This window comes from Amphibalanus amphitrite, unplaced genomic scaffold, assembly GCF_019059575.1.
Source record: "Amphibalanus amphitrite isolate SeventyFive unplaced genomic scaffold, NRLGWU_Aamphi_draft 001726F_arrow, whole genome shotgun sequence".
NCBI classification, from domain to species: domain Eukaryota; kingdom Metazoa; phylum Arthropoda; class Thecostraca; order Balanomorpha; family Balanidae; genus Amphibalanus; species Amphibalanus amphitrite.
This window is the reverse complement of record NW_024883219.1, coordinates 92,846-119,239: the sequence shown is the minus strand read 5'-3', so window position 1 is coordinate 119,239 and position 26,394 is coordinate 92,846. Positions and strand designations below refer to the sequence as shown.

The window sequence follows — 26,394 nt, the reverse complement described above, 5'->3', positions numbered from 1 at the left end:
GGGGCTGGGAGAGCACGCGGGGCGGAAATCGGCCAAGGTCCGGGCCGTTGCTCGGCTGGCCGTCTACCATCTGGATAATGTGTGTATGTGTATGCTAGATGGCTGGGATGTGCTAGTCATTTGCTATCTGCCCAAATGTAGGACGGGTCGTAGTGTTTGGAGCTGGAGCTCTAAGAACGCTGTGATACATAGTTGTGTAATAGCAAGAATTAGACGTTACTTTCTGGTTTGTTACGCAACTTTTAGATGATGCATCTGGGGTATTCTCCCCGTTTCTGTAGAAGGTAGGGATGGCGCTTAGTCGCTCCCGTGTGGCTTCCCTTCTGCTGGATTGGTAAGAATCCTTACGCTACTGAGAAGTGAGATCATCATCGGTCCATGCATTATGCATCGAGTGACGTTTCTCAAAACTGCTCTACCAATCCCTGTTTGGTGGCCATTGGAAACGCATGAGCAATTTTCATCCGGCGCAAACGCTAGCTTTCACTCTGGTCCCTCGTGTCGTATGTCAATGTTGACCGTGATTTACCACGTATTAGTGCTCTGGTGTGGAGTATGATATCGCTCGGGGTATCCCCGTTTTCCGAGAATATACCACAACATGCAGCATCATTTTATGGGGCTGCAACAGGGAGCGTGATGATGATGACCTTGGCTCTAACTTCTTAGTGACTGTGTCTGAATTGATCGGTATCTTGTCACTGCTGAAAATGTAACTACCATCGGTACCACAGTCTCTGTTCGTGATTGGCCGACCATGATCGCAAACGTTCACTACCGTGACCCGTCTCTCTTCTCGTCATTTTTGCTGAAATCAAAGTGTAAGAGACCGACCGATTGTAGCCGATAGCGGGAGTCGCTTGTCCGGTTCGATGGCGATTGTTATTCGATCTTCTGTTTGTCAGAGCAGACCACTGCTTCGCAAGCGGGGATGGGTTATTCACACAACTGAGACTCTTACCACCGTCGTGCACAGCATTTTCAGAGCTTGCGACTGTGAAACGACTGCTGGCACGTTTCTGAACGCAGAACGAGAGGCTGTGCTTTGATCTTATAAATCGTTTCTTTTTAATAAATCTATAAATATTTGTGTCATAAATGCACTGTGCTTGAGTCAATTTTTTCGGTTTATCTTTTGTTTTGTTTCTTGTTATCAAAAATCATCACAATGATTTTCTTTTGACTTATTGACATTTGTCTCCAAAGGCACCCGCGGGCGGTGCTCTGTCAACACCGCCTGGAAGTGGGCAAACACTAATGAAAACACACACTGCAAGTTGCAACTAACCACGGACCCGTGCCCTTCGTACCCTTCGTAATGACGCTAACTCTGCTCTCATGCATCTACATTCTACACTTGTTGTCATCTTGTGGGATTAAGAGTAACTTCACGATCTATGAGCTGTTGATCGTGTCTATGAGATGAGGATAAAGACACTCGTTATATGAAATCGTGCGATGACGCTTTTGTGACATCTCTGTAGCAAACCTGTAGTGTGCTGTGATTCAGAGTGTGGACTGTGGAGCCAGTCGTCAGCACAGTGCGCCGGGATCCGTCTCGTGTCTGTTAGCTTATTGATGTGGGTCGTGTAGTTGGCTGTCGGTGACTGGGTGAAGTAGGTATCGTGCTTCTTCAAATACGTCCAAAAACTTTATGTGAAACTTCAAGTGGTTTCGTCAATGCGTTGACAACAAAGACAAGAATAGTCGAATAGATGATCCGGTATTTCCAGCAATAAGTTCATTTTCCGTGTCAATGCTATTTATTCGCTCCGACATTTGACGTCTTATCGCCCAACTCTCAGGTAATGGCGTTGCAGGCCTCTGTCAAATTTTTCGGCACTTAATAGATAGAATAGAAATGATAAAATTAGACATTAAGGGTGTTTTGTTGAGTCGTTTAATGATAAATTCCGTACATTATTGCTGTTTGTCTAGAAATGATGTGGGGACAATACGCTTTCAATCGTCATCGTAAGAAATGACACGTATTTCGTCTCAGTTCTCCCCACTGAATAGACGAGATTTCTTCACCCACGTTGCTAACAAGACGCTGACGAGCCACTGACTTCCATTCAAAGCCACCAGAACTAGTCTAGTCAGTTGTCATCCTCTGTGCGCAGCACTGTGTAGTGTGTACCCTATTGGGGTCATATGCTCTCTGTACTCTCTGCTGCCCCATTTATTCGTGCACCCATCGACGCACGCGACACGCGTCTGCGTGGAGACCGTCTGACCGCCCGCCGTCGCCGCCGCCACCGCCACCGCCGCCACCGTCGGCACTGACACAGTCTGTGCTGCGCGTTTGCCCGGCGAGGGCCGGCTAGCTGCACTCCCTGGTTTGTCACAAATTGGACGGACGGGCGTGCGCTGGTGCACTGGGTGACCGAGTGGTGATTGGTGATGGTGTTTGGTGAGTGGTGACCGGGGCACGCTTCCGGTGCGCCTGTCCGTGATTGTGCTACTTTTAGTGCTGACAGCCGCCTTTTTTGCGTTTCCTGTGACGCAGGGAGCATGTCCGTGGGGATATGCGTCATGATCCTGGCATGCATGTAGCTGAGTTTCTGCATCTGTATTTACATATGCACCACTCGACTGGCAGTTGGTATGCGGCTGGCTAGTGTCTGTGACTGAAGTTGTAGTGATTTGTCGGTGTAATGGCATCAGTCAGTGTCTATGTGTGAGTGCGTAGTGCGCAGCTGACCTTTCCTGACCGTCCTCAGGGCTGGCGGGCCGCTCCGCCACCGCCGAGGACGCCTCTGGTGACGGGATGGCGCGGGTAGCACCGCCGGCCGATCCTGTCTCTGCCGCCCCCGCCGCCGCCCCCGCCGCCACGACGGACAGCCAGCCGGTTCCGCCGCCCCGGAAACATTCGGTGCGAAGCCGCGCCGATGGCCTCCGAGACGCCCTGCAGGATCTCTCCCCAGTCAAAGGTCAGTGGAGACGGCGGTGGGAAATGGGAAGTCACAGGTCATGATTCAGAGATCAGGCCACGTTGTTGTGGGTAGGTCTGAAGTCAGGGGTCTTGTTGAGTGGCTAGTAGTTTCATTTTGTCCAGTTGGACGGCGTTGGACCGATGATTCAGTGTCCGGTGATTGTTTTTGGCGTTCTTTGTCCATTTACTGTCCCCCGTGATATCCAGTGTTTACATACACTCCACACGTGGTGAGACTGACGTGTAAACGAGTTCTGTCTCCCTTCTATCGCGATGAGCGGGTTTATCCGGTTTATCTCTCAGGCTAACCGTCTTGGCGCTGTTTGCAGAGTTTGTCTCGCGCCTGGGCAAGTCTCGCTCCTCCAGTCTGGACGGCCCGGGAATGGCAGCGGCCGCGGCGGCCACCGACCGGTCTGCAGAACAAAAGGCCGCCGCCGAGCCGGACAAGTGGTCCCGGCTGACGGAGTTCACCGAGAAAATCACCAAAACCGTCGAAGGTAAGTGGATTGTTGACACGGCAGCAATGCATTTAAATTTGCTATATTAGTGTGGATGTATCCTTTGTGCTTACGACATACATATTACATACTGCACAGTGCGGAATGTAATGCAGTCCCTTTGAACTGTATGTTGGCTACACAATTCATATAGCGGAATTCGCCGCCTCAATGCCACGGTTTAATATCCTTTTCCCTCTTAAATATGTGACCAAGTCAAAAGATACAAAGCGTTTTTCCGCCGAGTAACATCAAACCCCTCATCAAACCAGACAAAGACTCCTTTGTTGTTCTGTATTCTTGCTGGGAGAAGTCGTTTGGAAGTTTCTTAATGCGCCACGCCCTAAGCATCAAATATCGTCTCAAACTACCGAAGATTGAGTTTCTAGCATCGTGTGTGGTGCTTTAGACTCAAAGTTGAATCATCACTGAAGTGTTCTTTGAACAGATTGACAAAGGTGCTCGTGAGCCGGCAGTCTTCAATAAGTTCTTTGATCTTTGCAAAATATCCTGTGGAGCTCTAATGTTCCATTATGAAAAGCAGCTTTTGCTCAGATAACGTTAACGTTAATAAATAAGATTGATGCACATTTTTTCAATAAACCGTAAGAGCTAAAGTAAATAAATGCTCAAGTTTTCAATATTATGAACCAGTTGTGTCGTTCGTAGCTTTCTTCAGCCTTGGCGTAGTTTCTAACCATGTCCTTCCGTTGTCCAGGTAAGATCAGCGACTACCGCGGCTCCGTGCGCTCGTCCACGTCTGTCGGCGGCGGCAGCAGCGGCGGCTCACACGCCGAGTTCGAGGTCCTCACGGAGTCAGACGTGCTGGAGGCAGTGCGGGAGGCGTCGCCGTCACCCCCGCCGCCCGGCTCGCCGCCGCCATCAGCTTCCTCGGAGCTGGACGTGGCGTTTGTGAACGTGCCGAATCCAGTGGCGGCGCCGGCCGCCTCACCGTCCCGTCGTGACTTCAAACTGGCCAGTATTCGTCCGCAGATCTTCGAGCGGCTTCAGAGGAGCGTGGGTCGGCCGCCGGCGACGCCCGCCTCGCCGTCCTCCGGCGGTGGCGGCCAGTCCTCCGGGACTGCGGGTCCGTCCGACAGCGTCACGCTCTCCGCTCTCCAGGGGAAGTACATTGACGAGGAGGGTGTCGATCTGGCCGAGGAAGCGGTGGAGGCGCCCCCGCCGCGGCCGCCGCCGCCGCTGCCGCCGTCCCGCCGACACAGCCGACTAGACTCTGATGGTCGTTCATCGCCGGCTCCGGCGGTCAGTCAGGAGCTCTCCGTGCTGGCCGGACCACCGCCGGACCTCTGTGACCGATTGGCGGTGGCAGTGACCGGCGGATGGCGCTGGCTGGCCGCCGTGGTGGCCGTCCTGCTGGCCGCCCCGCTGCCGGGCTTTGTGTCCGGTCTGGTGGTGGGTGTGCTGGTGACAGCGGCGGCTGCGGCCGTGCTGCTGCCTCTGCTGCGACCGCCGCCGCGCCGCCTGCCTCCGCCGCCAGCTGTCGTGCACGGTAGACCTCCGGTTAAGGAGTATCAGCCCTCGCTGATGCACAAGGTGAGCCAGGGGAGAACGGAGTAGGCCGTCCGCGGCGTGGGGAACAGATTAACTAGCGTGACTTGAATTCTTGTTTTTTGACTTTGGTTTGTTAAATACTGACACGTTGGTCAGTTACCCTCCCACAGACAGCAGTCTGTGTGATGCAGTACCCTCAACTAATGCGCAGCAATCTGTCTCACAGTATTTTTACCCTCCCATCAACGTCAGAGCTAATGACATGGCTCGTGTTCCCCATTTGGAGTGATGAGTTCTCTGTATTTGCTCTGGGGCCTCAGGCCGGTCTTGTGTGGCCCAGAATAGACCCAGCCCCGCGGCGATCACTAACTCGTACTGTGTGCTCTGCGGCACGTGCCGTGTGCCCAGGACTGGATGCATGAGCTACTGGTGGGCCCCTACGCACCTGCCACGCACCAGCCGACCGAGCCCCGCTTCGTGCGGCTGGAGGGCACCATGCTGAGAGTCTCCCATCCGAAAGGTGAGACCGACAGAGGACTTACTATGTTTGGCGGTTCCTCCTTGAGAACGGGTGTCCTCTGGTGCACTAACTCATGTGATCATGGTGGGCCAACCACCGATACAGATGACACTGTTTTCGGTAGTTCGCTTGAGAAACTAGTCCACAAACTCAGGGGGCCCGATGGCGAGAGCGAGGTGGCAATGTGTGTACTAAGTTTTGATGAGCCGACAATGCAGCATTGTCGAATTGTGCGAAGACTATCAAGTGTTTTGAATCCGTGGTTCTGAGTTGGCTTCGACACGGAATTTTTATTGGTCTGACGATCTTCGAATAACACATTGCGTGCCATCTTTTGTTTCATTTTGTCTTACGTCCAGTTTGCGTTGAAAACACTTCCCTCCGACTTCCACCCAATGTCGCAGCAGGATCTGACACCTCCCCTCCTTCCTCATCTCTTTCCCAGGCCACGTGCCGAAGCGCGCCTCGTGCGATGAGCACATTCCGAACCTGCCGTTCCTACAGCAGCGGATCTACGACATCTCCGGCTGTGAGGTGCTCCTGCTGCCGGACGGACTCCATCCCACACGGTACGGGCGCGCAGAGCGGCGTGTTCGTGTGTTGTCGAGGAAGACGGTAGGGCCATCCGTTACGCTACGATTTGGTAGTATAATGTGGTGTTAAGACTGGTCTCTAATGGCATGGCCAATCAATATTACAGTTACTATGAATGGAACAAGAATTGTAATGTAAAATGTGGGAAGCCAAGAGTGGTAAAATTACTGGAATGACTTAAAATGAGTCTGATCGAGGAAATTATTTCCTCGGCTGACAGTGTATGCGTCCGTGTGGTGTATGTGTTTCAGTCGATGGGACCGCCGCTACCCGCTGTGCGTCCGTCTGGACAGCTGCCGCCATTGCGTCCCCCAGCTGACATTGTGTTTCCACAGCCGGTGGAACCGCCGGTACCCTCTGTGTGTTCGCCTGGACAACTGTCGTCGGGTGACCCGGTCTCGCGGCATGCTCGGAGCGACGCCGCAGAAGGGCGGGTCCACCTCCGACCGCGGCAAGGCGACAGGTCAGTCTCAGGCGTTGTATGCAGGATAGCGGAGGTCGTTGGCATACTTATCTCTGACGCCATGTATTACTAGCGTGCACACTCACAGGCTATCTCAGGTCTTTTGTCAGCCTCACGTTGAACACTGGAGGTTCTCTACCGGTACGCTCAGTTCGTTGGAAGTAAAAAAGAAAGACAATTTGAATGACGATATGGGATAATGGTTAATAATTTTGTTAAAGAAGACGAAAATGATGAATCAAGATGCACATTGGTTCGGTCATCGGTGGCGTAACAGACAGACGTCATTCCAGAACCGTCTGACCCTCTCCCCATGTAACCCCACAGACGGTGATCGCGAGTCGAGTGGCGGCCCGCAGGAGGTGGCGCACGACGGACTGGCCGCTGACGAGCCGCGCGCCATTTACCTGTTCGCGCGCACCGACAGAGCCAAGGAGCACTGGTAAGTGGGCTAGCCAACCGGACGGCTGCCTGACCGTCTGAACAACTGGCATCTGACTGTCCGTCTGACAGTCTAGCCTTCTGACCGTCTGTTGTCTTGCCGACTGGTCATCTGACCGCTTGTCTGTTGGCTGGGGGCTACACTGAGCTCGATGGAAGGCGTTTATGGTTCGGCCGTGACTTGAGCTGCTGACTTGCAATGAGTTGAGGTGAGCTGTTCATTCGGCGGCTTCGGAGCTGTTCCTAATCTTCGTGCTCTTCGTGTGCTTTCCCGCTTTGACAGGTTCCGTCTGCTGCTGGAGGCCACACGTCAGGGTTTGGAGAAGGAGACGACCAGCATCTCACAGGAACTCACTGGTCGAGAGAGTGGCTCGGAAACGACGGCCTCTACCACCGGCGCCACGGCCTCAACAACGTCCACGTCCACATCTACATCTGCTTCCACGTCTACGGCAACCAACACCACAACCACCACTACCACCGGCACCGCCGCCGCCACTAGCACCACATCCGCTGCCGCTGACGGTTCCGGCTCCGGACCAGGATCAGGATCTGGATCAGGCTCAGGAACAGGCTCAGATACGGACAGTGGACAGCAGGAGTCGACGGAGGAGAACGCACCGCCGGCCCTACAGCCGTCACCCAAACTGGACTTTGACTACTACATGTCCAAACTGATACCGATGGTAAGATATGATAAGATAAGATATGGTAAGATGAGATACCGTCTGGCTCATAAATGGCATACAAAATTTGTTATGACTTTTAACTATGACTTTGGAACATGTTATGCCGTCAACACCTGGGTGGCTTCTGGCTGCGCTACTATTCAGCTCTAATTCAGCTCAGTTGCAATCAGCTCTATTCAATTAAGCTCTAAGGTGATATTGAATTGTGTGTGCGAACTACAGCCTAAATCTGGGATGAGCCCACCTGGCCCACTTCCCTTGCCTCATCTGAACAGCACCGTCATACGCTTACCTGAACTGAACTAGCCATATACTCGTATGTGCTGACCAAAGCTGGACTGACCTTAACTCCCCTGATCTCCACTAACCCCACAACCCGACTCGCCCTCAGCCGTCAGAGGAAGGGTCCGACTCCCGACCGCCGTCCCCCGTGGAGGGACCCGGCCGAGCCCCGCCCACCACCGGTCACGTGGTCTGGTTCAACGCGCTCATTGGCCGGCTGGCCTTCGACGTGTTTGGAAACACCGACTGGGCTGCCTTCGTGCAGAAGCGCGTCCAGCGCAAAATATCGCGCATCAAGGTGCGTGGGAGCATGATGGGAGGCAGGTGTATTGCTGAAGCTACAAATAGCTCGCCTTGCATATACAAAGCAGCCTTGATAAAAGTTTGTCATTTCTTTAGCGTTGCATATTAACCCATGTCTCGGTTATTTCACTGATAAATGATTTTTTTCGGTATCGGAATGAGAAGTCTAATGTCTCAGGCAGGCAGCTAGAGTACGCCAGCTAAAATGTCATCATCGGGTATACCTGCTTTTCGTGACCTAAACCACTGCAATATGTCTTCGGTTCCACCGCGCCTCTAACCGTCACCGACTCCCTTCTGTCCGGCAGCCTCCGTACTTTATCGAGGAGCTGACGGTGACCTCGTGTGACCTGGGCTCTGTGATGCCCCGTATCACCTCCGTGTCGGCTCCCAGCTGCGACGAGCGCGGCCTCTGGATGGACATGGCTGTGCTGTACGAGGGTGGTGCCTGTGTTACTCTGCGCACCAAAGTCAACCTGATGAAACTCAAAAAGGTTGGTGAGAAGAGTGTGTAGTGAAAGGGTAGATAGAGGGTCGGGTTAACCTGTTGAGGGATTGCAACATAGGCTTTGGGCGTGCGTAGTGTACGCACTACGTACGCACTGGGCGTTCCCAGTGTACGCACTTTGTACGCTGAGAATTAAGCGTTATCAAATAACTACTTGTGACAAATACGCGTCGGACAGTACGCGTACGGTGTTCAGTTTGATGTTCCAGTTTGAAACACGGTCGTTGTCAGCCAGTGTTTGACGTTGTTTGGTGTTGGTCGCCTCTTAAAATCACGGCCAATCTGTCTTTACAGCCTGATAGGGACGAGCAGCAGCAGCAGGGGGAGAGCGGAGCCGATAAGGATCAGACATCCTCGCCGGCGGAGGCGGGCTCTGACGCCAAATCGGACGAAAAGTGAGTCCAACGTGTCTTGGATAGACTGAGCCTAAATTGTTCAGTCAACCCGTTTTAAAGCGGATTCATCATCGCTCTACAGACGGACTCTGTACAATCCGCTCAATACGGTCCTGTATTTGTGTTCTCGAGTTGATTGTTATAGTTGTAGAAACAATAGAATGCACGTCCTACATATGATTATAATATCTACCGACCTCGTCCTGCCTGGTAGCGTGTTGTTCCCATACCGTGACCGCTCACAGTGTGTCTAACGCCACACCTGCGCCGCTGTTCGTCACAGGTGCGCCACCTACGCCTGCGATCGGAACGACGACTCGGCCGACGTAGAGTCTTCCAGTGACGAAGAGACAGACACGCTGTCTGCCGCCTCCGACGGGTGAGCCACTGTGGGAAAATGGTGGTAGGGTATTGGACAGTGACTCGGCTGCCGGCTGGTGCGTTGGTGTGGAGGCGGACACTCTGTCCGCCGCATCAGACGGGTGAGCCACCCTGGGAACATACAGGACTTATGTTGAACACCGATGTAAGTTGCCCACGATCGAGGACTAGCCACTATGTTTGACCATCTTTGATCTTCTGGCTTGTCCTGGCTTAGGCGCCATGGCTTGCTATGCTACTGAATCAATGGATTTTCATCACACCAAGCGGGATCGTCTGACCGTCCGTCCTCTCATCAGGGGTAGTGGTCCGCCGTCGCCCGCGCCGTCTGCCTCGTCCGCGGGCGGCCAGGCCGGCTCCGGCTCGTCCAGCGTCGGCAAGCGGCTGCTGAAGGTGGTGGACAAGGTGACCACGTCCCGCTACTTCCAACAGGTGCGTGGTGGTGATGTGAGATGGGGCTGGTTCAGAGGTCAGATATTTCGCTGGACGTTCGGATCTAACGAGGAGATTGGCAGTTATACCTGAATAAGCCGGGTATTCATTGGGAATGTTTTGCCGTAGATTTTGGGGATTTCCAACACTGATGTGTTCTAGTTGTTCGAGTCATTGCAGGCCTGACTTCTTTCCATTTTTGACACGGATCCCGTTCTTTGGGCGTAAGTGTCGTTTTGTCCAGACTAATGTTTTGTGTTCACTAAAATGTAAGTCATTATTATTTAAAATTCCCAGTAAATAAACGCGTTGTGTTTTCGAGACGGTGCGAATCCATGAATCCGCTCACGCCCATATTCACCCCTACCGGCAGGCGGCTCAGAACCGGTACGTGAAGCGCTACATGGAGGAGTTCTCCAACACGCCGCTCGAGCTAACGGTGACGATGCGGCACCTACAGGGCGTGCTGACGATCAACATTCCGCGACCGCCCACCGACAGAATATGGTGCGTAGTTCGGACCCGTTAGGTAGGCAGGGATTGGTGTGCTCGCCCGTTGCTTTGAGACAGGAAAGAAAGGTAATTAGTTTATCGATCTGCTAGATGCGATGAGTTGCATCCAAGCAGGGTGACTTGCGCATCACTTTTGATCGTTGTGCACATACAGAAAGAAAGTAATAAAGGAATCTGTGCACGAGTATGGTGGCTAGAGATCTATCGAGTGCAGCATCCATATGCTTGTCTGTCAAACGACGTGTGTGGTTTTGCATCACTTCTCTCAAACAAAGGCTAGCTGTTATTTGATATGAGGTGTGCAGCTCAAAATGGTGAAATCACGAACGACGCCATGTTAACGTCTATATTCCCGCGCCGTGTCGTCAGGTACGGGTTCCGCGGCCAGCCGGACACGCTGCTGTCTGCCCAGCCGCGGCTCGGTACCCGAGATGTCACCCTCACCCAGGTCACCGACTGGATCGAGAACAAACTGGTCGGAGAGATGCATGTAAGTGCACCGGGCCTGTCGTGTGACTGGAAACTAGGGGAGGGTGCTGTTACGGTCAGGGAGACAGGCGCCGGATGGGCTCGAAGTGAAGGATTTTATTTTAGGCTGAATCTGAAGCGATTGCGTTTTAGTGTATTCACGTTAAAAGTATGTTTGTTTCCGAGTTCCGACTGTTTGACATTTCGACTTTTTCCTATTAAGCTATGTGACATATGTACATTCACATTCTGACTCACGCTCACTTTTTGTCTGTTTGGTTTCGTTTTGTAAGGTTAGGCCATTTCGGTCTAACGAGACCTTTTCAGCGCCGGAAGGATGATAGGGATATAGGGATTTGGAGGTGACATTGGTCTGGGCGGCAACTCTGGTGCGCCACCGAGGCTGATCTCGTCACGAGGCACAGGCCACCCATCCCCTCACACGGTTACCCCAGCGCACGTCAGCCTGCTCCTGAGGAGCTACTCAGGTCGCATGAGAGTGATAAGCCCGGATCAGTGGGATTGCGGCGTGGAGCGGGAAGGATTTGACAGTCCTGAGGTTGGAAAAGGGGGAACGTTGTCTGACTTCAAACGACCAGTGTTCAATGTATCAAGTGCACGCTTCCAGTCGTCCTAACACAGCCGCCATTCCTGTTTTCTGTTCAACATTGGAACTCTGAAGAAATACCGACCGGCTCGCCACTAACTCACGCCCCCGTCTCCCGTTCACAGAAGCTGCTGGTGCTGCCCAACATGGACGATCTAATCGTGCCGCTGCTGGCCGGAGCCACGCTCGACGGACCCGATGACGTCACCGGTGACGACTGACGGTATATGACGTCACCGGCTCGGCGCCGCTAGGTAGGTGCCACCGGGCCGGAGCACGATATTAGTGTGTGGAAAAATGTGCAACATTTTTTTCACCTACGGTATCTAGTGGAGTGTGACAATATCTGAAGATCATTGGTGTGAGTTTCATCATCAAAAGCTGGTGCGTGGAAGCGGATTTATCCGTATTCATCGATTTTGGTCTGATGAAGTGCCAGTGAAGCTGAAAATAGCATTGAAGGCGCGACGGTGGTCGGTTGCTGTGTTCTTAGTAGGCATTCCTTAGTGCTGTGAGCGGACCCAGTATGGGAAGGTCTGGACACTCGGTGCTCTGTCTGACCGTCGGGTGAGGGGATTCAATGACTTCAATCAAACGCACTCATCAAACTGCGGGACAGAGCTGCGGTCTGAGAGACGCACTTTGCACCGCACGGTGATGGCGGATCACACATGCTGTCGGCGATAGTCAAAGGCTAGTCCAGAGCTGTTCACGCGTCTATCGAAACGAGAAGTTAGTCCTCCAGTGGGCATTCTGCTGTGTAGCTTCCCTGTGGTAGTGATGTACCCGTTAGCCTTATGGCCTATGTTGTAGTGGACCACGCCTAGCGATCGTGACTGGAACCGCCCAATGATGAGCTGTATTTACGTGTCCTTCCGTCTATCGATGTCTGGTGCCACTGCCCCTTCTCATGTATCGAGTTTTATCTGTGTGTGTTGATATGTGTTCGACTATCGGCAGTGCACACACTCGTGTCATTTCTATTGAGCGTGCGGTGGTTATAGAGAGCAAATTTCTTCGGTCACTGGGCGGACTTTGAGCCATCACGCGGCTTCCAGCTGTTGTTTCCGTCCTTGGTCAAATGTCTCTCCCGGCCTTTCTTTCCGCCCGGTACTGTCGCAGAAACTGGGACTCTTCCATGACCCAAAAGTCAGGGGCAGTCCAGAGGACTCACCCCTGTTCTGGTTTGACCTGCATTGTCAGCCGAATGCGTATGTTGCATGAGCTTCTATGGTCTATGGGCATAACTACAGGGTCAGTTTCTGGTGTTCAGATGTTAGGGAACAAAATTCGGGCATAATTTTTGTCAGCATGACTAGTAAGGTGACAGCAGAAAGTGAACTGGATATTTTGTGACATCACGGGAGAGAATTAGCTGTGAACACTGCTACTCTCAACACCCATGACACTGGAAATCGATGGTAACGGCGCTGGGTTAGGGTGGTTTGCAGTGGATCCACGACACGAGCATTGACTGGGGAGTGTAATGTATAGCTGGTGCTGGACAAATGGGCACTACACTGGGGTATTGCTCACCAAAGTAGGGTGATGGGGGATGACATTGGAAGGCAGTGACATGTAAATACACCCATGCGACTGTCGGTAGCGAGGACGGCATTGGTGTCGCGGTACTGTGGTGTCATCTTACACCGTACTGCGGTGTCAATAGACACGTTACTGCGGTGTTACCCACAGTCTCGGGCGCGGTGTGTAACTGGGCAGCTGATGGCGCGGGTCCCGGACTGTTAGCTCCAATCTGTACTGGTGAGGGTGTGTTATGTTACCGCTTGGACCAGGTGGATCGGTCAGGGCGCTTGAGACTTGGTTTGTTTGGCTAGTCAGTGATCATATCCAGACTGAGAGTTGGCTGGGCTGCGATCTATCTCCCGTTTCCAACTGTTCAGAACGACGAGAACGTGTGTGTTGGCTCTAGCCCGGCTTTATGTATTCCTGCGTGTGCATGTTTCGCGTTATAACTTGTATACAGTGTTTGTAATGTTATATATTGTGGAATATATTTTTGACAGTGGTAATACTCTTGTGTCTCTGGTCGAGCTGCTCCGGCCTTTGTCCCGGGCATCAAGTCTTTTAAGACATCAAGTCTACTCGGCATGAAGCCTCAGTAGCTGCTGTCAACCTGATGTTATCATCGGATGGCTATATACCGGACCGATCTTAAATTTTGGTGCTACTTTTTACCAATTACCATAAAAGATTAGGCACTAGCAGTAATAACTTTAATGATATTGGCATGGATAACTTGTGAACTGGTGAAATAAAGATGCGTCAAAGTACATGTATATTGACCACGACTAACCCAACAGACAAAGACCCCAACACAGACCACCATGATGACCGAAGAATGAAACACGCGAACGCTATGAGGTGAACAGCCCACATTTGATCCGCGAACGACATCTCTGACCGACCACCGCGCAGCGCCGAGGCATCGCGACGAGCACTGGCACTACGGGCAACAGCACTTGCACCGCGAGGAGCTCTAGCATTGCGAGCAGCACTGGCATTGCGGGTAACCCCGACACAGCGCCGCATGACAGCACTGGGACGACTCTCATCAGCACTGACTTATTGCATTACAGAGACCACTTTGATAGAGCGTATCCCCAAGTCCCAAGAGAATTCCATACCCTGTCTGCCGAGAGCTACCTATATGTGCGAGTGCCAGTAGGGGCATTCCACGTCAAATCGAACAAAAATCGGCTGTTTTGCACCTTACCATCAGCGATTTCATTATAAATTTGTGAGCGAGTTCCTGTGTGGCCCCTGACATTACATTGATGTTTTTTGCACATTCTGACCACAGGTCTTCTAAATATAGGGCATCAAATTTTTACAAAATGTTGCATCTTTATATTTTTGAACGACCATAACTTTGGTTGTACCACAGATAACAGTAGTACTACTGTTATCTGTGGTTGTACTTGTTTGATTTGAATGAAATAAACCTTAATGTTTAGGTAATTTCTTAAGCACTTGTTTAGAATTGCACCTACTTAAATATATGACCTTGAAATTTGCTTAACTCTGTTCTTAAGCACAAATATTGAAATAGCAAAAAACACGTCACCTTCGATTTGGCTCATTTTCATATATTTTATTGCCTACCATATTCTTAACAACCTATGAAAAAATTAGAGTGGGCCATTCATAAGTTTTGGAGAAAATTGCACATATGCAAACGTATGTTAGCACGCGCAGTGGAGGGGGAAGAGCGAATTTCGCCCACCCCTCCTGTTTTTCGCCAATATCTCATAAGATTAATGCGAAATTAATTATGGCTACCTGTCAAGAATTGAATTGGACATCTCATCGTGCAAGCAATAAGAAAATCGGTTCACAACTGTTCTAGTAATAGCGGTGTAAATTGAACATCCTGTCGCCGCAGCGACGCGGCGACTCGGCAGCCGGCGCCGACCGCTACGCGCCGCCTGAATTGTAGACTGTGCCGGGACGGAACGGAACGGTTCCGTCTTTACATCGCGCTCCCTTCCGCTGATTACGTTCGATTCGCGTCAAATTTTGTGAGAAGACTAAGAAATGTACAGGCAATCTTATGGTGAAAGAATTTTGAAAATCGGTTGGTAAACAATTGAAATATGAACGTGTAAACACAAAATTGTGATTGCTGCGTTTCCCGCATCGGCCGAGCCCGCCTCAGCCGGCGACATGTTACTCTTAGCAGGCCTCTAACTGCCATATTTATTATTGGATTAACTAGAAATTCCCCATACTTACTAAAAAATGTATGTTCTTTCGTATAGTGAAGATCAAAAGACGTGAAGATATCGTTGCATGATAATGTTTTCGTTGAATTTACTTCATGATGCATTTCCACACGGCTCAAAATTCACCGCAAAATACCGTTTGCCTGAGACACTTTTACTATGGAACGTGAATGCTTGACTACTATGACTATGCATTTCCATTCTCGCAGAGTTTGGGATATCACTAATCAGCAATCATTCATTTCAGAAAGTGTGCACAAGCAAGCATGTCTTGACTCTGTCTTTCAAGGTCACGCGCGGTTGCGTGATGTTGATGCATGAAAACGGCGTTTGCCGCGAAAGTTATGAATGGCCCACTCCAATTTTTTCACAGATGGTTAGGAACATTGTGACGGACATAATATGTAAAAATTACCCAAATCGAAGGTGACGTGTTTTTTGCTATTTAAATTTTTCTGTTTTAATTCAAGGTCAAATGCATTTCAAAGTCACTTCAATTTAATTTTATAATTAAAAATCAAAGCCTTATCAATTGCCTATAAGACCCTGTTAATATCATTTTGATACCAGAAAAGGAACCAGAGTTATAGCCATTTAAAAAATTGATGTGTGGCATTTTTCGCTATATTCGATGACCTATATCTCAGCGATACGTTATCAAATTTCGAAAATGTTATACGTAACTCAGTTTTGAACCATGCCCAGTCTGCCTACAAATTTTCAGAAAAATCGAAGGGGATGACGGATTTCGGTGTTTGATTTGACGTGGAATGCCCCAGTATCTATTGTGAAGGTAAGCAAGGTATTGGGGCAGCGTGCTTGCTCACTACAGGTATCGCATGGCCACTGCACAATGTTGACCTGAAGGGCGCTTTTGGCGATGGGCTCCTAGTGGCGTTACAGGGTTTGGCTATAGTGATGTCAACTAGTTTAAAAAGTGATTCAAGACTAACAGCAGGCAATGTGGCGATGACAGGTGCAATCTAAGCAAGGCATCTTCATAATATTCATGTTAATGGTTAAAGGGAGAACAATGTAATTAATTATTAGCTCATCTACAAACTACCATGAATCAATGTTGACAGCAACAGTCACTAATCATCATGTCATAATATCAAAGTGCATGACTGTTTCCAGTCAGAGCATTTCACATGTAAATACAGCATGATAGTAGCTCCCCATCCCAATTATCAGCTTAGATATGTGCCTCACAGTTGACCATTCGCTGTAAAAAGATCACATACGCTGCACAACATCGCAAATGAATTACAAACCGGTGTGCTCCATCGTTCAGTACAAAACACAGACAGCTGCATTTTGCAGGCCAACGGGCTCGTCATCATGAGCTGAAGCGTAGAACGTCACATAGACACAAACTGAAACTAGGTTTGGTTAGGCACTATCGAATTTACTCACTGATTGTTTGATTTTAGGAACTTCTGAAGAGAAAGCCCCTGCCTACGGATTGGTCTCCATTGGTCCAAGGGTATGCCTTTATGCGTACAAATTCTTCCGCTGTGGTTAACTTATGATGACATCTTGCTTGAATGAAGGTTACCGAAATTGCAACGCTATGTTGAACCTAAACACTGACCATTGACTATGCGAATTTGAGTGCAAAGACAATAGATAGCACTTAGCGGTAACTGCATACGCTGAATACTTCTGCGACTGCAATTTCATTTTACCAATCTAAGACCATCACTGAGTATACTTCAAGTAAACTCTTGTCAGTCTTATACCGTTCCCAGTGGACTCCGTTGCGTCAATGGTCATTGCAGTATCATCCATTGTCTCATCACAAGCTCAGAACTTCGGTGGCATCGTTACCGCCAACGTGCTGAGAAGACGAGATAAGGTTGAAGTGAACCACGTCTGTAAGATTGTGCAGCGACTCTGTCCGTGGTATCCTAAAGTACAATTCACATGGACCGGTCGACGGCAGCTCGCGTTCTGTGGGGGTATGATTAGTGACACACGTCTACCGTCCGCTGCCGTCGGTCACTCTCATGGTCCTCGAAACCTGGTCCAGCTCATGGGACACCCGACTCTCGTGGCACGTGCTATATCTCACAGGGGGTCATGTGTTCTGTCACAGTTCACAGGTGGTATGCTCACACACGCGTTCCATTCTTGGTCGTCTCGTCGATCGGAAGAAGTCGCCAACTGGTCTGGTCCTCATATTCCTCTGAAAAGATGATGACATGTTCTAAAACATTGCGTTTCATCACGAGGCTCCGTTAATTTATCCAATCCGTCTTTGTTCCTATATTTGAGTATCCGTCATGTGTGCTATTACTGCATATCTCATGTACACATATATAAACTTTTTACTGCAATCCAAAATCGCAAAGCACAATTAGAGAACGTCGAGGCAGTTCTAATTCAAGCTCATCACCTAGTCCCATCAGCTCGTCACTCTGCCACGCACCTGTGCTCGCCTCGCCCCGTCTGTCGCACCATGCACTCTCACTTAACCCGCGCCCGGCTGGGGGTCCTGGATTCCCACGCCCTGCTGGGGGGGTGTTTGAACACCCCCCCCCCCTTGTAACTCGGCTCCTGGGCCACGTAGCGATACGCGGAAAGCGGCGTTCGAAAGAGCGTAAAAAATAATGACGAAATCACTTCAGTCAATTTTTTGTTCAGGTCAAAGGTCAGGTCACCAGAGGTCATTGAAGGCAAAATTTCGCCGATTTCCAGGTAAAATGTCGAAAATTTCCAAGAAGCCAACGCATAACTCGGGAACCAATAGAGCTACAGCGCCGCGGAAAAGCGCATTCGATAGCCCTATTAACGCCCTTTCTGAGTAATTCTCTCAGATTTGACCTAACGTCAACGGTTTTGCCTGCAGGGGGCAAAAACTGCAAAAATAGCCGATTTTTTCGGAAACAGTTTTTCTGCAATAACTTTTGACCCAAGCCTTGTACGAGTTTACTTTCACCGGCATCGTGTTCCTCTCGTCAAGACGCATCGAATGAACTATAACTTGACCTTGAAAGGTCAACTTGAAAATTTGACCTCAGGTCAAGGTCATGACCTGACCGGAAAGGGTCATGTTGCATATCAGTCGATCCGTGTCGTCGAGCTGAACACATCTAAGGCGTTTTCATCGCTCTAGCATGCCTCTATCAAAAGTTATTTGCGAAAAACTGCTAGATACCATTCGTGACCTAAGATGACCTCAGGGCATAAACAAGGGTCACGGACACCATTTTTATGTTCAGTGTGTCTAAACCACTTGTAATTCGGTGTTTGGGAGTGTTTATAATGTCTTTCGTCCAAAAGAGGCGCATTTCAATTTTCTCCCATTGACTTATAATGGGGAGGTCGCAAAACTGACCTGACCTTAGGTCATCGATATCAAAATTCTGAGATATGCATTTTGTACATGCTATTGCTCTTAGCAATCGCTGAAAGTTTCAAAGCGATCGGTCACTCGGTGTAGCTATGACAGACATTGAAACTTTTTATGAGGTGAGGTCACTTCAAGTGACCTGGTGACCTGACCTTGAATGACCTTGGTCTGAAATTTTCACAACATGTGTAGAATTGATGTATGATAAGGTGTACCAAAAACGGCGGCGCTCCGCGCCGCCTTTTTGAGATATTCGCGAAAAACCACAAGGGGGGGGGGGGTGTTCAAACACCCCCCAGCAGGGCGCGGGTTAAGTCACCGCAAGTTCCATCCTCATTCCTCCCTCTTCTGAGTCTGCCCTGTCCCGTCCGACCATCACCTGTGCCGACCGTATCTCGTTCGTTCCTCACCTATCCTCCCTGTATTCCTCCACCCCTCCTCTCCGTGTTCCTCACCTATCCTCTCCGTGTTCCTCACCTATCTTCTCCTTGTTCCTCGCCTCTCCTCTCCGTGTTCCTCACCTATCCTCTCCGTGTCCCTCACATATCCTCTCCATGTTCCTCACCTCTTCTTTCTTTCCTCACCTCTGCTCTCCTCTCCGCGTCCCTCGCCTGTCCTCCCGCCTTCCTCACCTATCCTCTCGGCGTCCCTCGCACCGGAGCGGGTCTCCACCGGACTGCGGTTCGTCCCCGGAGTCCCCAGCAGCGTCGAGTGTCGGTCCAGAAAGCGGGCCGCCTCGCCACTGCCCGGCACTAGACCTCCGCCCGACGAGAATATCCTGTCCACCTGACGGAGACAGTCGGCGCTTCGAGTCCGTGATTATGCCAGTGATGTGCCCCCTCTCCTCCCTCAGACACACAGTCTCACACTTACACAAATTGAGTTTACCTTTGGATCCAAGGACTAGCTCTTTGTCTAATTTCTCCCAGGTTAATGTTGGTGATTCTGCAAGGATGAAAATTTAACCAAGCATTGATAACAGCAGGTCTGCTGCTATCCTGGACAAAACATTGATAAAATGACGTTTTGTCATAAATTATTATGAATCGGCCTTCTTTTCTTTTCGTTCGTCTGGAAAAATATTCCCAGGCATAAATTAGCAAATCAACCAACTGAGGCTCGGACAATATCAAAATATGTTTCTCAACATGAGTACGTAAGTCATTTGGACATGCAGAAAGCGAAGTTACGACGAAGGTACGAAAGAGCGAAATACATCCAAAGTTAAAAACGCTATCTGCATAGCCTGCACTCAAGCGTATGCTTGCATTGACGGATCAAGAAAAGCGATCAGAGGGTTTAACTAGTACGGTTTTATACCTAACCGTGTCCCAACATTTGGATCGCTGTCCACTGGCATCTCGCTTTGTGTCTCCGACCCTGTTTGGCCATGTACCTATGCGATTTTCCTGAGCTGTTTAGCACTCCGCGCCTCTCTGCCACTGCGATTTATCACATGCCTCTCGCTACGGGTGCAGGGGCGGGCTGCAGGGAAGGCTGATGCATAGGCAATAGCTGAGAGCATGGAATGCTGCGATGCATAATGCTGCTTAGTACTAAGAGCAACAGTGCAATGGGTCAAGTACTTTGCCAGTTGCATTATTTTCACTTCACAAAACTAAGTCCAGTCAGTGCGACTCTACAGCGCCACAACACACTCCTCTCTGTGGAATGCATTGTACAAACGACACGGGAGAAGTTGGAATGAAAAACGAGCATGCAGTTCTGCAAACGGTGCTTACCCACAACGTATGTGTAATTGTGCGCACCGTGCCGCCCGCCCCTAGTCCAGCCCGGCGCGTGAGAGTTGCGTTACCTGTGGCGCCGCGACCAGCGTCGGTCAGCCGGTGAGAGGCTCGGGTAGCTATTTTCAGCAAAAACAGACTTATATTGCCACCACCGAGCAATTTCAGCTGTTCCAGTGTTCGGTTAGTGAGCTCTCTGGTTTCAATTAGAATCGTGAAGGGTCGTAGAAAATCCTGCTATTGATTGCACCCATCCAGACAAAAAAACGTTCTCTAAATAAGTACTGAGCAAAGTGCAGGTGAAGATGCTGTTTTACAAGAGCGGCAAAACAGTGCCTACGTCTTTGCACAGTAGCCTCCTAGACAGATGCTGTAGCTAAGCCAATGCAGTGCAGTGAAAACTCTACGACATCCTTCAAGGCGCTCTTAGGAATTATCTACGCTCAAGATCTCACCTGCAAAAGTTTCTGGACGACGTCCCGTCCCAAAACGTTATCAAACACGGCCTTGAGGAACTGGTCTTCCATGATGTTCAGTTTGAGCTTGTCCCGGTGCCAGACAAGCACTCGGCTCTCTTGTAGAGAGGTCACACTGACCTGGGAACGGGCGCGAAGGTCAGTATATGTATGAAGGCCAATGTGAGGACTGAGGAGGGACAAATGCAAATTTATGTGTGAAGGTGAATCAGAATGATGCCGAGGTGGCTGAGGTATTTGTATTCACTTATATTTAAATTTCGGTCACTTCTTCAATCCACCACCAATACATGACTGCGATCATTTGGTCGAATGTTGCGTAGCTTCCTTTATGGATGACTCAGGACCAGCGGGTCTGAGTCATAGCGCAAGGCCGTAACTGTTGGACAATAAACTGATGGCTTTACGTCGCTCCGCATGCCGGTACACCAGGGCACAATTTTAGTCCGATTCCATAGTGCACATTTAGTTACTGGGGAGCTAGTTTCACTTTTGCTAGGTTTAGTTACGAATAACTGTCGGGCCAGATATAACGTCATATAACGTTATCGCAACTTGATGTAGTCTGCGCTTACTCGTCATCCGATGTATTTTCTCACCTGGAAATAGTCGTCGGTGAGCACTGAAAACCACTCGGGCGAGTCGAGAAACTGGTCTCTCGACACCACGTGGAGAGCCTTTCCTCCCTGGGAGACCACGAACCTGTCGAAATGGAATGGCGTCACTCGTCTGTACCCAGTCTCCCAGCGGAATGTGGGAGATGGTTTATAGTTATTGAAATGCATAGGATGCCCTCCGTGGAGGCTGGTGGACGCCAATGTGGACGCGGCGTCCGTTTTCTGAACTCTCGAAATTTGACGGCAGTGGGCTGACAATACAAACTGTCTCTAAACGCTATTTAAGCGTCGATCGACTAACAGTAACCACGTACAGGGTGACACAAAAAAACGGTCATCACCAAATTTCGAATAACTTCGGAAGTTTTATTCAGATCATCACCAAACTTCGGCCACTTAAGGTCACACCTATGTAGCAGTCATCCACCAAGTTTCAAGTCTTCACTACGAATACTTTTAGTACAGTGTGTGTTTTACTGACGCTCCACAATGTGCTCCAGGTGAGCGCCACGGCGCTGCAGGGCGTAGGCACACTTGCATCCGGCGGGCAAAGTTGTCGATAACCCGATGGCTGTGCACTTTACAGAGTGCAATGGCCTCTGGAGACAGTGCTCAGAGGGTGTGCTACCCCTGAAACGTTATTCTTATCGGGTTATCGGCAACTTTGCCCGCCGGATGCAGGTGTGCCTACGCCCTGCAGCGCCGGGGCGCTCACCTGGAGGACATTGTGGAGCGTCAGTAAAACACACACTGTACTAAAAGTATTCGTAGTGAAGACTTGAAACTTGGTGGATGACTGCTACATAGGTGTGACCTAAAGTGGCCGAAGTTTGGTGATGATCTCAATAAAACTTTCGAAGTTATTCGAATTTTGGTGATGACCGCTTTTTTTGTGTCACCCTGTAGGTCCATACAATCACCCATCAACCCCTTTGCTGTCAATATCTCTTACTGTCCAGAGAGGACGAGTGTCAGGCTGTCGACGCGGGTGGCCTGTTCCTCAATGATCATCTCCCGGCAGCTGACGGATCGTATGGCGCGCATACAGCGCAGCACGCGCTGAAACTGGCGCCGGTTGACGTTCAGGGGCGCGAATGTGGCGCCGTACACCTGGTGGAGGGCGAGGGGTGTCAGCTGTGACCCGGAAAGACGCGGACGACGTCGTGTAATGATGTGCCGTAATTGTCCTGTCGGGTAATGAAGTCAGTGATGAGCTCCCGGTAAGCTAGGTGTGAGTGCGAGCACGTATAATTCACAGTAAACGTCCACTCATCATGCTGCAAACTCAATCCGCATTTCACTTGGCACGGCATTCTCTCAAGCACCGCGGCCGCATCTGCGTTTTCATGTCTTGCGGGACAGCATCTGCCAGGCGCTGACGCCTACCGCCATCTATGAGCAGCAATATAAGCTGACTGCGGCATCCCCGCGCGCTATCTCCCGCCCGGGCTCACCTGTTCGAGTTCCTTCTCGAATCGAATGGGCCGCAGCGTCCACAGGAGATAGATGACATGCCCGACGTTGATCCACATGCAGACAAAGTTCCAGGCGAACGTATCCAGCGAGCAGAGCACGACGTAGCCCCAGAGCCAGAGGAAGAACAGGCCGACGGCCAGTGTGGCTCGCAGGTAGAGCAGCCCGCCGAGGCCGCTCGGCGCCAGGTACGACAGGAACAGAAAGAAGTTGGCCAGCTGGGGAAGGGGTCACATGGTTATATTGCAGCTCTGGTGTCTTAGCGGGAAACTTTGGGCTTGGGTCGCTTCGTACTGGACACATTTAAGCAGAAAAGATGAATATTGTGACGGGTGAAAGCTAAATTTCAATATTTTGCGTTATTTATAAATACAGCTCAGCTTCCGATAATGTACAGCTTCCGATAAAGTACGAAATGCAACTAAAGCAGATGAGCTGTCAGAAAGTCTGGTGAGATCCATACAAATAGCTGTTCATTTCGACTGTAATATATCGGCTCGCTCAGCTATCGGGCGACGTGAAACTGTAATAGCCTCAATCGCCGCCGAGTCTCCACTCCTAGCTCATTGCTGGGGTCATTAAACTCGCTTGCTCAGTTAACCACACGACCAACAAGACTCATCTAGCGTGACAGTTTCATGAATAACGCACCCGCCGACGAGCCGGCGAGCTCACTGCTCACTGACTCATTGCTCTCTGCTCAGCTCACCTGAAAGTAGACATGGTTGATTTTGCCGTAGCTCGGGCAAATAAGATACCAGCCGACGTCTGGCGGCGCCGACTCGGTCGGTATGGAGACGTTCAGCGTCTCGGTGGTGATGGAGCCGAACAGGTCGGTCACAGACATCTGCCGACCTCGGGAGGGGCGACAGCCTCGGCTCCCCGGTCCCGGCGGCTGAAACACGGCGGTCACCGCTGATCGCAGCCCATCCGCTCGGACCTCATGGCAATGGCCGGCGAAGGTCAGACAGTTTATCGGCAGCCGTGCTCCAGATTGGATGCAATTGTAGATCCTGCTCTGCCATGAGGCGTTCCAGATGGGGTGAATGGGTTCGCCATTGTTATGACTACATGGAATTGGTGGCTTTTTGAAGATATCGCCCTCAAATGTTGATGTAATTAGGCTTGTATAAGAGCGGACTGGTTTGCTTCTCCTATGGTGAACGATATCACGATATCAGAAGCATCTGTCGCTCACTACATGACACGTGTCTGGTCGTTTCCAAAGTCCTAACACCTGGCTTTCAAATTTCCTAGCCAGATGTAACAGCTTGAATTCTACAGAACAGAATGGGTCAAAGTACTAGTTTCGTCGGGAAGGAGTGAGCATATTCTGCAAATTTAGCAGAAGCTATCAGGGCTAGTTTAACTGTGGCCTACGGCTACTTTCTGGCACTTCATACGGGGAAACGTTATTTAGGTATTCAGTGCTGCTCGATGTCGATATACTGATGTTTGACTAGGAATCAAAAGAGCTAAAGACATGCAGTTATCGCGATCAACCTGCAGCGTTTTATTGTCAGTTATTGATTGTGATTGGATTATTTAGCTCGTAAGTGTTCTCCGATACCAATCATCGATCAGCTGCGAATGCGGTCGGCAAAACCCACTCCCGCTGAAATACTGATGGGAATAGAAGTGGACTGGTTGAAGGTCACCTCTGTCTTTCTGACACGCACAATTGATTAGTTGTCCGCACAACTATTACCGTAGCGTACCGGGGTCGCTGATAAGTGCTGGCCAGAAAAGTCAGCATCCGGCAGCCTTAACGTGCCGAATCTTACTAAGGATTTTGACTTTGAGGTCGGGCTTAGCAGCCTGATTCACGTGTAACACTTATGGGCATGAAAATTAAGATACATTGAAGCGAAAAAAATAAGCATTAATACAACAATTAGCCCTGGCCCTACTGCCCGATTTTTTTTCACCCCCCCCCCCCCGCTCAACAACTTTTTTACCTGAGTCAAGTTTGAGTCGACTCATATTTTCATTGAGCCGCTTGAGTCATGAGTCGAGTCGAGGGAAAAAAATAGCTCCTTGTTTGAGTCAGAGTTGAGTCAGGGCTTTCTGAAGTTGAATGATGAGTCGAGTCGGCAATTTTTTTTAGTCGAGCACAACCCTGATGCATAGACATTGACCAATCCGAAGTCATCGCGTGAAGCCAAAGCATTCTTTGTTTTTAATACCTATCTAATAAATCTTTGGGTGCCAGGAATTCTACCTTTTACGTGAGCCGCGATGAAATAAAACTAAGGTGGTTGCATCAACCGTCGCTGACCGGGGATCAGGTAAAAGCACGTTGAGGGCCTGGCTAACCACTTAAAGCTAACATTACGTATTGTGAGCGCACATCTACATATGTATGTTCGGTACATAACACTATGGACAGGGTTGACTCAGAGAGGCCCGACTGAGACTCAAACATGGTCTCATCGTCGTCTGCAATTCACCCCGTCTAAATATGTATGGAGTATTATGGATGCTGTCGCCACTCACTTGAGCAGGGGAGGCTTACCGTCACAAAGTTGAACGGCCCTATTCTGCATAGTCAGCAGGCGTCAGATCTTCTGTAGCTAAATCGGGGCGCGGGATTTAAGTTGACGGGAATAATAACTCACAGAACGTGACCGGAGGCGAGGTCATATGCAGGCAGCTCCGCCCAAACTTTGGTCAAAACGGGCATATGTCAACGTCGCGATGGCCAATTTGTGAAATGGTGATAAAGTAAAACGGTTATGCTTGCTCGCCGACTCGCGAGTCGGCAAGCCTCCGTGGCGAGCTAGAAAGGGTAGCGGTGTCAAAAGCTAGCTTAGTTGTTTTGGGATACAGAAGAAATGCTTATAATTGAGCGTAAACAGCCATAAAGTAATACTCAAATGTTATTGTTGCTTCGTACTAAGACGCCTGTTTTATGTAAATAAACGGTTATCGCATCAATTTCAAGTTATTTTCAAAAATTTCAGTCACGAATCAAACACATCTGAACTTATTGACAATATTTTTGCAGAACGGCGGGTATTCAAAAGATTTGTCGCCGAGGACCAGGGAATTCGGGAGGCATAAGCTCCAAGCAGCATTCCAATCAACATTACGTGCACATGACCACTGTTACAGCGCCTCGTATGGCACCTCAATTAGCTATATACAATACACCTGAGTCACGCTACACACTTTAAACCAGATATGGCATTATGATAGGTGCCAATCGACGCCTTCCCATCCCTCCAGCTGTCTTTTGTTGAGATCACTGACCTTTTGTCTCCGTCCGGTATCTTTTTGTCTCGACTGCAGTGGTGGGCGGTGGGCGGTTTTGAGGCGGTGGGCGGTGCTGCAACTCTTCACTCCCCGCTTCCCACACCTAACTCCCTCACCCTCCTGACTCCCCTCACACTCCCCTCTCCTACCGGCGTCCTCCCACTGCAGCACCCCACTCCCACCCACC

The 26,394-nt window shown here is 50.1% G+C and overlaps 2 protein-coding genes across 3 annotated transcripts; one reads left to right on the top strand and one right to left on the bottom strand.

Annotated features, from left to right (window-relative positions):
• The first annotated feature begins 2,311 nt into the window (after positions 1-2,311).
• Positions 2,312-13,573, top strand: LOC122374850 (testis-expressed protein 2-like). 2 transcript variants are annotated; one of them, XM_043353861.1, is made up of 17 exons: positions 2,312-2,413; positions 2,724-2,933; positions 3,265-3,432; positions 4,151-4,986; positions 5,353-5,464; positions 5,910-6,033; positions 6,310-6,521; positions 6,849-6,963; positions 7,246-7,648; positions 8,043-8,231; positions 8,545-8,730; positions 9,039-9,139; positions 9,423-9,518; positions 9,820-9,952; positions 10,326-10,459; positions 10,835-10,955; positions 11,666-13,573. In XM_043353861.1, the coding sequence occupies exons 1-17, from the start codon at positions 2,404-2,406 to the stop codon at positions 11,759-11,761; spliced, it is 3,246 nt and encodes a 1,081-aa protein (XP_043209796.1). In that variant the 5' UTR covers positions 2,312-2,403; the 3' UTR covers positions 11,762-13,573. The 2 variants fall into 2 exon arrangements, with proteins under 2 accessions (XP_043209796.1, XP_043209797.1); XM_043353862.1 differs by having other exon boundaries at positions 2,389-2,413; positions 6,394-6,521.
• A 252-nt stretch (positions 13,574-13,825) lies between these two features.
• Positions 13,826-26,357, bottom strand: LOC122374849 (popeye domain-containing protein 3-like). Its single transcript, XM_043353859.1, has 8 exons — positions 26,205-26,357; positions 23,662-23,847; positions 22,934-23,170; positions 22,432-22,589; positions 21,462-21,564; positions 20,842-20,982; positions 19,274-19,427; positions 13,826-17,474 (listed from the first exon to the last, which is right to left on the bottom strand). Exons 2-8 carry the CDS (start codon positions 23,797-23,799, stop codon positions 17,401-17,403), a joined length of 1,005 nt encoding a protein of 334 aa, XP_043209794.1. The 5' UTR covers positions 23,800-23,847; positions 26,205-26,357; the 3' UTR covers positions 13,826-17,400.
• Positions 26,358-26,394: the final 37 nt, after the last annotated feature.

Coding starts and splice junctions, on each gene's coding strand:
- LOC122374849 (XM_043353859.1), bottom strand. CDS start 23,799: ATGTCTGTGACCGACCTGTTCGGCTCCATCACCACCGAGACGCTGAAC. Junction 20,983..21,461: donor TCACCGACGACTATTTCCAG/GTGAGAAAATAC, acceptor GCCCGTTCCCAG/GTCAGTGTGACCTCTCTACA. Junction 19,428..20,841: donor TCGTCCAGAAACTTTTGCAG/GTGAGATCTTGA, acceptor TGTCTCCGTCAG/GTGGACAGGATATTCTCGTC.
- LOC122374850 (XM_043353861.1), top strand. Junction 5,465..5,909: donor GAGAGTCTCCCATCCGAAAG/GTGAGACCGACA, acceptor TCTCTTTCCCAG/GCCACGTGCCGAAGCGCGCC. Junction 9,953..10,325: donor CGTCCCGCTACTTCCAACAG/GTGCGTGGTGGT, acceptor CCCTACCGGCAG/GCGGCTCAGAACCGGTACGT.